Here is a 10651-nt window from a genome sequence, read left to right as displayed (position 1 = left end):
GTCTAAGGTAGAAGGCATAGAAGTGGGGTCACAGCTGGTCATTGTGGTTTTGCCAGACTGGGGAATTTTTTCAGTTGTGCTTCTGGGTTTTCAAAAGGACTTCTTGAGCCATATACAGACATTGGTTCTAGACCCAGAGGGCAAATGGGTTGGCATTTGGCATTCTTGTCTGCTTCCTGTTAGAAACTTAAGTTCTTATGCTTCCCTAGTGTCACGTTAATTCCAAAGAGTGTTTTTGTATAAATTCATAGGATTCAAACTGTGCCCTTAATCCTATCCCAGCTGGAAACCCAGCAGCAGATGTGGCCAGGGGTGTGAATGGTGGTAGCTCATCTGCATGGTGGAACACAAGTGGTAAGATGGGAAGGGAGTATTCATAAGGATGTCAGTCTTTGCTCTTGGGACTGCCCAGCACTCTACTAGTGATATTTATCTAGTAGTGATATTTCTGGTAGTAATCAAGTTCTGATGGCTGTTTTCACACTGGTGCAAGGAGGGTTTCGCTGTGATTTGTGTTCTGTGGTGCTGGGCAATATAGCTGGCCAGGAAAGGAGAAATTTTCACTCCAGTTAAACTGTCAGTTTTAGACAATTTTATAAGAGTGAAAATTCCAGCAAATATTTTAGGTTTTTTGGTTCTCTTTTTATCTTTCAGTTATGTCCTGCTTAAAAAGCTCATGAGGCTAAAAGGAGAAATCAACAGCCTTCCAGGCAGGGTTTTTTTTCTGTTTTTCCTGCAGGAAAGTTGTGAAATATATGCCATTGCTAGCCTGGTGGAAATAGCACTGGTGTAGTGTGGTATGAGCAGGAGGCTGAAGAAAACATCTCTCAATAGAAAAAAAGAGAAAAGAGAGAGCAGTTACAACGTTGGGTTCCTCTGCTCACCTCGTGGGGGGGAGCAGGCTTAGCCGAGGATTAGAGGGAAGAATCCTCACCTCCTGCAGTTGTTTGGTTGGTTTCACAAATGCAGAGCGGGTCTGGCCCTGCTTAGCTTGTCCTGACCACTAAAACTAGAACGCGGGTCATGAGCACCTGCCTCTGAAAAGCACTTGGCATTGAGCACAAGCAGGAAGGATAACATCTCAAGGCAGCACATTGCTCCCTCTGTGCTGCTGCTGTTTCATCTGGGATGTTTCTTTCTTTCTCCTGAGGTGCTGCGACTGACAGGGATGTGCTGTTGCTGACAGCACCAACCAGTTAGCTACAGGGTCTCTTTTAATGGGCAGCTTGCCACAGATGCAGCCATCAGTTAGAATGCTAGAGGCCGCATACTTGTGTTCAGGAAGTGTAATAAAGTAGGTTTTATTTGACTTGTATAAATCTACTTTAATGGGCTTTCTTGCTACCACTTACTTTCATTACCATTTAAATTAGCTGTCCTAGAGCTGTTAATTATCTTTGTAGGTGGATATGGCCATATAACGTTCTTTCTTTTTTACTGCTCTTGATGTTTTATACTGACACGTGTCCATAAATAATCACTGTATTTTTGAGGAGTCCAAGACTCTGTGAGGAACTGACCAGCTGCTTCTTCCTGCTTCACCAACCTGCTCCCAAGGTAAACTGACACTTCTACAAGAAGCTCAACTCAAGATTTCACGCATTTGTCTTTTTAGTTTTTTGGGATTTTTTGTTTTGAAGTGTCTAGCAAATGAGGGAGCCGAGGAGGAGGGTGCACAGAGAAAGGCTGGAGCCTCTTACTGGGTGCCTTGTGTTCAGTCTTGTGCTCGTGGCAGCGAGGCAGCAGGCTAGTGAAGTTGGAAGGCAGCTGAATTGTGGTTTCCGAGCAGCTGAGAACAAGTCAGTCAGAAAATCTTCCTGTAGGAAGAAGGAAAAAAAAAAAAATCAAGATCTTTTGTTATTAAATCAACAAGTTACTGTGACAAGATGGCAAACAAATGGCATCTGTGCTGCACAGCGGTACTACGCAGGCCAGGTGAGAGCCTGTACAGTTGCAGCCGAACACCATGGATATCTTCACTGAAATCATGGCCTTCTGAGAAGCGTGACTGCTGGCCTGCTGGCAAATGAGCAATGGCTCCATGAAGAAGATCATGCCTGCTCTGAGCTGAGCAGCACTACTTTGTGAGCACACCAGAGTAAGCGACAGATAAACTCACCTGAAACATGGGTCCAGCAGACTAGTGGAAAATGCCAGGGAGGAGCAGAGCAGGCACACAGGAGTGCATGCCTGGAGTTTCTGCAGTTGTAACTGGGGTGATGCTTCTCCTGCTAGGTTATCATGTTCTGAACCACAGAACATGATCTTTCCTTTTAAACCTTTTGCTTGCAAGAACCTACACTGAACAGATTACTGCGTACAGCCTTACACTGTGTGCTGAGACTGCCTTCTAGGGACACCCCCCATATAGATAGATGTATAGTGCACCTAAACAGCAGGCTTATGCATGCTTCTTAGAATTTTCTAGTCTTTGATGCAGTTGCCTGCATCCTAATCCTAGAAGCCCACCAGGGAGCTCCAAGCTGAGCTCCCTACTGGGCTGTGAGAGAGCCTGAATCTCTAAAGGATGATTCTGCTATCCCCAGTTGTGTGTCTTGTGGCTTAGCTTCAGGGTCTGACAGCCTGAGTTGCACTGGAATAAAGTTGTTAGGCTCCAAGACCAGCTTGTTCCAAAAGAACTGTCCTTGTCCATGTGCTATTTTAGTGGAAAGTATGTGTGTTGTTTAGGGTAGGCTTGCTGAGAACAAAGACCAGGATGGTGTTTTGGAAAGGTGGGAGGAAACTAACAAAAGGTGTCATTAGTCTCCCTATAGGCAGAGCAATATTTTGAGAGGCTACCAGATAATTTCAGAATAGCTGAGCCATGTTCTTAAGCCATTAAAAGAACTGCACTTAGAAGAGACCTGTTCTGATATGGGGGAAGAGGAGCAGTCATTGGCCTGAGCTGGAGCAAAACCAGGTACTTCTCGCTGTTGTTTAGGCAACATTGCTCATGGTTCTGCTTCCCAGTCTCAGAAACCACATCTTGTATTTTACTTTCTATGCAGGAATGAGTTTAACAAGGAAAGCACTATGGTCTGCCAGGACTGCAGCTATCTCTATGCTGATAATGCCTAAGCCTTGTTTCCATGGTGGAAACTTACTGGCAGAATAATACCAGCATTACTGCTGTAGTTACACTGATATGTGTTCCCCTTGGGGATATCTGTTCCAGAATAACTATAGCAGTCTATTCAAGGTAAGGCTACTTTATTTCAGGTGACAGAAATGGGTTAATATATACATGTCAAATGAAAATGTTTTTATTAACTTTTTTTTTCCATACATGTTCTTGCATATGATTTCTGACTGAAATAAAATATCTTCAGGTGGATTAATAAAAAGAAATAACTTAGAATAAAGAACTTCTCAAACAAACTGGATTGTGGTTTGTATACAACATTAGGTTGTATATACTCTGTACACCTCCCTCCAGGGGCAGTTTCTTTGTCTTTAAACAAAATGAAAATGAAATGTAGCATGGACAGATGACGTATCTCCTTAAATAAAAACCTTTATGCAAAATTTTGCATTGTTACTATTACTTCTGCAGGAACATCAAGGGAATGAGTTTTACAATTCTAAATTATTATTTGTATTCTCCAAGCTGTTTTTGTTTTGTTCTAGGACAAGCAGTTTGTTGAACCCTTCTGACAGTGCACCACTGTCTTCATCATCACTGAATGTCACCCAGTGACTGGGGAGTTTCAAGTTTTCTGGACTGTGTGCTGCAGAAACAGCTGACGGCACCTGGCTGGAAAGATGGCAGGAAGAATCTGTGTCCAGGTCCAAGAGATTAGTGTTCTTTGCAAGGGAGCTGCTATCTGAGAGCAGCGGAGACTGGCCCTCTGCTACAGTAATCAATTCTGTATTGGGTGCCAGCTGTGGGACTGTGTTATTTTCTTGCCTGGCAGAGAGTGTAGGAACTGAGGGGGCAGAGCGCGTGGAGGCAACCTGAAGGACAGAGTCCTGAGGCTGGGGGCAGCCAGGATTGTTGTTGTTGGAGTTGAACATTAACTCTCTAAGAAGTGGGTTGTCGCTGCTCTGGAGAACTTGCAGATGAAGAGCTGCAGGAGCTGACTTTTTTCTTCGTGGTGGCACCTTTGGGATGAAGGAAGCGTTCTGGGGAGGCGGTGCGTTGGCCTCAGCTGTGCTTGGGGAGTTGGGCCGCTTGTCACTGCTCCCCCTGCTCTCCTGAGGCTTCCCAGGTTGTGATGTTCTGGGCTTAGGGACTGGAGTAATCTTGGTCGGACTGAGAATAGCTGTGCCTTCTAGACAGGGCTCTGGCAAGCCAAAGGGATTCTGTATTGTCTGCTGGTCAAATCGCTCTTCTCTAGATGTGGCCTGAGAGGGTGAAAAGGAGTGATAAATTTGAGAACAAACATGGTACCTTAAACTCTGAGTCACTTCTAGTACAAGTTTTACTGATGGCATTGCTGAGAAAAGCTGACAGTACTGAAGAAAACAAGCAGTACAGAGAGAATGCTTGACAGCACCATTTGAAACTATGCCTGTTTGATTCTTCCTCAAGCATTATGCCTTGGACCAGTGTCCAAGTGTGCTATCTGAGGACAAGGATCCTCCCAGCCCTGTTCACTCTCTGCATGAAAAATACTCCTCTTTCTGAGCATCTCTTTCTCACGTTAGGATTTAGCTCCAGGCTGAATTAACACAGTTCTGAAGAGTTATTTATTTGTTACATCTCCCTGCTGCCTAGCACTATTTAAACAAGAATGCATGAGGGCTGAATTAATGAGGCCTTATTAGCTCACACCTTTGGCCATGTTCTGGTACGTAAGCTTGAAGGACAATTGGCTTAAACTAACTTAAGAAAGGTATTAATGGCACTGGCACATCTCACTGATGCTAGGAACTGAAGCTAAAAGCAAATTCTCAAAATGCAATTTAGTTTGTATGTTTTTGCTATTTAAAAATATAGAAATGTAAGAAATAGTCCAAGAGGCTGTGGTTGCTTCAGATTTCTCATGCTCACTGTATGTACTCAATGTAGCTGAATGAAGACATTTTAATGCTTTACTACTGTCCCATAATATTAAAGATAATATACAGGTTTCTTTTATGCAGTCCAAATATTTGATGGACATATCCTCTGCCACTGCTGTCTGTAGGCTGGTATTGAGTTATCTTTGCACACCTTTTTAATAACAGAAGTGGATTGAATACAGATTTTCAAGTACAGCACTCCGCTCTGAACTCACTTGGGGGAAGACGTGGAAGTCTGACATGAGAGTCAAACGGAAATAGAGAAATTCCTGCAAAAGCTTTCATACAACTAACACCAAGACAGCAGTGCCTCTCAGCACTTTGCAGGAATGCCCTATGCGTGGAGGAAGGATAAACATAAAATAAATAGACTAGTCTTGGTTATTGAGTGATGAAGGAAAGGGCACACAGGGTGCTGCCTGTTTTTAATTCTTACGTGATTCTGATAAGTGGAGATGGCCCAAACCCCATTAGACAAGGGTGAATGCCTTTGCAAGAGTCCTAACTTAGCACAGAGCTTGCTGAGGCTCTGTCTAAGGAAGAATCTAAAAGGTTACATATTTTGTCTTGAACTTCAACTGCTGCATTTCAGCAGTTCTAAGAGGAAAGAAACTGTAGACTGTATCAGTGTAGAGACTTGACAGACAGGTTAAGAACCCACACCTACAGGTTTGTATTTTTAAGACCCTGATCTGTTGAGTAGAATCCAAAATCCAAAGTGAAACATTTAATCCCATTATCAGGCATGTGAAAAAAAAGTTGGATGAACAGGACACTGAGCAGCATACGGAGAAAGAAGCTGACACAGTACAGAGCAGAATGCTCTGGCTGTGGTTAAAAGTAAGCACTGTGATAAGGAAGAGATGAGTCTTAAAACCTAGAAATCAGCTGCCTTTCTCTATTTGGGATTCAAATCAGAATTTTATCCTGAAGATGTGTACCTCTGCTTCATACTAAAGCAGCTGGGCTTTGCCCTTTAGTTTAATAAAAAGCCAAAGAGTGCCGGTATTGAAAAAGTCAGAAATTTCTGTGCAATTCTGTACCTGGAAGTCTTTCTTCCTGATTTTACTAAAAACAATCAAACAAAACAAACAAGCAAGCAAAAATGCAGCTACAGGTGATGCAAAGATGGCTCTGATGGTTCATAATCAACAGAGCAAAAACACAGGAAGAAAAAAAGCAAAGTAGAGGGTGACTTCCACATGAGACAGTCAGTGGTTTTTCGTGGTCTCCTCCTTAAAACAAAGCTGATGCAGTGAGGAGAGGAAGCAGAATATTGGAGCCATGACAGTTTCACAGTCAGTGCCACATACCTTGACAATGCTCAGACAAACCAGGAGTAACTAATCTAGGAAAACTGACTCACAAAGAGAAAAGCTGAGTAAAAACCTCGGGTTCCTTTCCTTTCTTGACTGCCTCAAACATTTTTATGACCACAGCAAGCAATACTGTTTCAGAGCCTGTTGACTAAGAACTGGGCACTGTTTAAATGTTAGGGCTTCAAAATAAGTGTTTAACAGCTCCCCCCCACACACCCTTTTTCCATCCTTCACACCATTTGAGGCTCCAACTCACATTTTCCATTTTGGCTCCGGCCCTTTGCAGAGGTACTGGCTTCTTCGTAGTTGGAACTTTGGGTGGAGGCCGATGGGGCACAAGTGCAGGACCTGCCTGTGGGCCCTGAAAGGACAGGGACTTTGTGATGCTGGGAACAGCCTCGGGTTTGGTGAACGTTTGGTTTCGAGTTGGAGCAGGCTTCAGTGCATCTTCCTGTAATCCTGAAAAGCAAAACCAATTAAGTGTCTAGCAGCAAAATACCTCCTTTTACAGTCATGTTTTCCAAAATGTGCATGTCTAAAGGGCATGTATAGTGCTGATGCCTAGAATGCGGGTTTTAGAAAAAAAGACCTCTGCGAACCTGTATCTAGAATTTGTAAATGACATTTTGTAAACAGCAGTTGAGGAAAACCTTCCCTGTATGAAATATTTCATGCCAACACGCAGCGCTGTGTCACCAATGAGTCAAGTGGGTTAAACACCGCTGGGGTGCAGAAATACTGGGCTCACGTTCTGAGCCTCCCTTTGCTCCAGTTCCCTCATCTGGATAAACAAGGTGACAACACTGAGTGCTTCCTGTAAGCAAAGAATTGTAAATGCTAACTAGGGTAGAGTACAAGCTATTGAAAGCGATGCTGACTAGGCTGGTTTCCTTACCCAAGCTGATGAAATGGAATTTCAAAATTAATGGGGAGTAAACCTGATTTCAAAGATAAATGTACAGCAGTGTCTGAAGAACAACCATCAAAATGCCTTTATGATATTTCTAATTAAAATGGATTATTCCAGACTGCACTGTGTTTACAAACAAAAGGGATTGTTCTCCTAAACTGAGCACCTTGCAGACTCAGATAGTGCTCTCCAATCATAACGTATTCTTTCTTCTTTATACAGCATCAGCAAAAAAAGGCTTGAAACTCCAGAGAGCATATTCACATGGCCTAAATTTCCTGCTCTAATTTGCCCTTGTGAAAATCTCTCATCTCCATGGCTTTGACAGAGAGCCTATACAGCCTTTCAGCACAGACTTTAGCTTTCAGCTAAAGGTAGCACAGACTTCTATGCAGGTAGCAACTATACTTGTCATCCAAATGTGAATAAAATCCAGGTTATTTCTCCCACTGCTGTATTTACTCTATAGCTCTGTTTGGAATAGTGAACATCACTATGTGGAGCAGCAAATGTAACTCTGAGGTAACACAAGCAGTTGATTTGAGCTTTCTTTTAATTTTTCAGACTAAATCTGGACATAAATAATCCAAATGCTCATAGCAACAGGTTCTGCAAACAAAATATACAACTTGAGTTACCTTGGAAAAACAAGGCCAGCATTATCAAAACTGACAGATAACGCTAAAGAAAAGTCTTGCAAAGAATGTGCATGTCCGTGTTCAGCAGAGCCTCTGAATAGAAATAAATGCATCTGGGCTATGACAGCAGAAGGATAAATACACCTGCAGAATTCTATATTTAAAGATTTTTGGAAAGTCCATTAGAAAGCTGGGCTTACCTCCTTTAGCTTCCATAAGACATCTGATAGCTTCTTCTGCTTCCTCAGCAGTGGTGGTTTTGATTTGCTTGACATTGTAAGGTTTACTTATTCCAGTACGAACTTTAGGCTTCAATAAAAAATACAAAAATGTGTAATGCTGAGAGAATCATTTTTTCTTGTGTACTTGTAATCTTATGGCTAAGCTCACCCACCTGTAAAGCTCTGGTTTTGCCAGTGGCTGTTAAGAAATCTATAAATTCTACAGAAATGGTGGAGAATCTTTTGGCAAGCACTGGGCCCTTGTTATCAGCTGAGGAGAAAGGCAGATAGCTAACTGCCACAGCTGGTCCCTTAGCCATCCCTTGTTCAATGCATTATGGCTTCCATCTAATAAGACAGGAGTGAGGAGGTGTTTCCACATTTGGGTATTGATTTCCCTGTTAATAGGTTGGCAGCTTTGCTGGCACCAGCCAGACTTTCCTGTATGCCAGGCTCTGGGGTATCCCATCAAAATGAGGTAAGAAGAGAATTAAAGCACATTATCATGGTGCTCAAAATTCAAGTTAGCATTCGTCAAAGAACATCACAGAAAATAAACTAACAGTGCCCTGGATGTGCACCATTCTCTTTTCTTGCTCTCTTGCCTCTCCTTCTTGATAATTTAATACTGTTTTTCTCAGGTCCAGCTGGTCCTATGGTCTAGTATTACAGTACCACACACTCATCTTAGCATTTCCAGCTCAGGCAGGCGATGGACTTCTTTCCTTGTACGACAAAAGCGTTACGTACTTGATGCTCAATGTCTGCATGGAAGGGGGAGATGAGGATGATGCCACATGGCCGCACTGAGATGCAGGACTCACCGGCTGCTGAGGGGCTCCAGGCAGCAGCTTCGCCGTGGCCAGGATGGAGCAGGTGGAGTGGCTTCCTGAAGAGAGGGAACCATCTGAGGAAGACTTTTTGCCTGATGTTCCAGCTGAAAGAGGAATAAAAATGGCTTGTTGCTCTCAGTAATCTGCAATGACAGATTACTCTCTTTGAAACATGTTTGTGACAAATGAAAGAGACACTGTCACTGTCCCTGCTACTCCAGGTGACAGGCACATTAGGTAAGACCTTCCTGAGGGACGTCAGAGTCCTTCTGCCTGGGTGCCAAGAGGAGCACACTTTGATCTAGGAGGAATAAATGGGCTGAAGCTGTTACAGCTATAAGTCTAGGATAGAAAAACCTGAACACAAATGAAATCATGAGCTGTTTCAGGAAGCATTTTCCTAGTTAGTCTAACTAACAATTTAGTTAGCTGAGCATTAACACTGCCTTCCAGGCATAGAAGTACTAATGCCAGCATTGTCACTTCTATACAAAAGACTCAGAAATGAACAGGAATAATACTGAAGAACTCATCTTCCAGCAATGAGTCTGACAGAACCTTTGAATTAAGACTGAAAAATATATGAACATAGGGCTGCAAAAACCAATACAGCGTATAACTTGTGTCACACAGAAGACCCAGACAATTATCTGGATTTAGCAATTGGCATTCTTACAAAAGCAGCTCTAAGAACATGAGCAATGCAGTATTGATGACTTCTTGGGTGAGTAGAACTCAGGTAAACTTGTGTGCTTTACTGAACACAAAAGTGAGCAAGAGCTACTTGTAAAGTAAAGTAGAAAAAGCCAAATAGTACACAACAAGCATTTTGTCAAAGCTTTTAACAAGAAGATTGCAGTTAAATCAGACACAAGGAAACTATAAGAAAACACCCAGCAACTTACTAAGCCAGCAGGCATAAATAATGATATTTATTGTGACAAAGTGGCAGGTCAACTCATTGAACTGAGTGATGAGTTAGTGTTGTCATACCGTACTCACTAAAGCACGGAGCCTTTCTTTAAGGAATATCTGTCACCCTAAAAACAGACTTCCCCATTGCTAGCTGTGGCTGTAGGCAGACTAAAATAGACTGGGAAGCAAATAGAGGAGCAGCTTGACGTTTCAAAACAATGTCAGTTTCTTCATCACCCAGAAATGGCAGGCAAAACTGTTCAGCTGAGGCCAGCACTATGTAAAAGAAAGTTAAACTCACCAGGAGGAGGAGGCCTCTGGGGGGGCTGGAGTGGCCGAGGCCTGTTAGGAACGGACAGAGACCTGCTTGGAGACCGGCGGTGACGCTCCCCGCTTGCCTCCAGGTCCAGCTTCAAATCAACCAGGTCTGCATCATCTAGGGAAATTTTAGAAAGGATCCATGTCAGACACTTGCTGAAGAGCATGCACCAAATCTGGGCCATCTGTAGAGAGGCAATGATGAATGGCAATCCCGAGCCAGTTATCTCAGTAACAGCACACGGCTTCTTTCATCCTGTTTGCTCCTCTGGAATAGTTCCCTGCTCCCATCAGAGAAACATCTACCCAATCTTATGTCAAATGTTTCCCTCTCTTCTTTTCCAGCATTTGTTAACTGTTCCTGCTGACGCACAGACTGCCTGCATCTGATTTCTGGGTTACTGCTCACCTCGTTACATTGAGAGCTTTTCACAGGCAGACTTCAGTGACCTGGTATCATTCAAACTCAGGCACAGCAGCCATGGGAAAGTGA

The 10651-nt window shown here is 43.1% G+C and overlaps 1 protein-coding gene across 2 annotated transcripts in view; it reads right to left on the bottom strand.

Annotated features, from left to right (window-relative positions):
* Nucleotides 1–3193: 3193 nt before the first annotated feature.
* The window catches only part of SYNJ2 (synaptojanin 2), a 35220-nt gene continuing 27762 nt past the window's right edge, over nucleotides 3194–10651 (bottom strand). For both annotated transcript variants that reach the window (XM_010707279.3, XM_010707280.3), the window contains 5 exons: nucleotides 10142–10276; nucleotides 8917–9029; nucleotides 8072–8180; nucleotides 6580–6782; nucleotides 3194–4344 (listed from right to left, as the gene is read on the bottom strand). In XM_010707279.3, coding sequence (XP_010705581.1) covers nucleotides 3574–4344; nucleotides 6580–6782; nucleotides 8072–8180; nucleotides 8917–9029; nucleotides 10142–10276 — 1331 coding nt within the window. In that variant the 3' untranslated portion in view covers nucleotides 3194–3573. The remainder of the gene's footprint in view (nucleotides 4345–6579; nucleotides 6783–8071; nucleotides 8181–8916; nucleotides 9030–10141; nucleotides 10277–10651) is intronic.

The sequence above is a fragment of the Meleagris gallopavo genome, chromosome 2 (genome assembly GCF_000146605.3).
Source record: "Meleagris gallopavo isolate NT-WF06-2002-E0010 breed Aviagen turkey brand Nicholas breeding stock chromosome 2, Turkey_5.1, whole genome shotgun sequence".
Classification (NCBI taxonomy): domain Eukaryota; kingdom Metazoa; phylum Chordata; class Aves; order Galliformes; family Phasianidae; genus Meleagris; species Meleagris gallopavo.
This window is presented reverse-complemented; position numbering and strand designations above follow the sequence as displayed.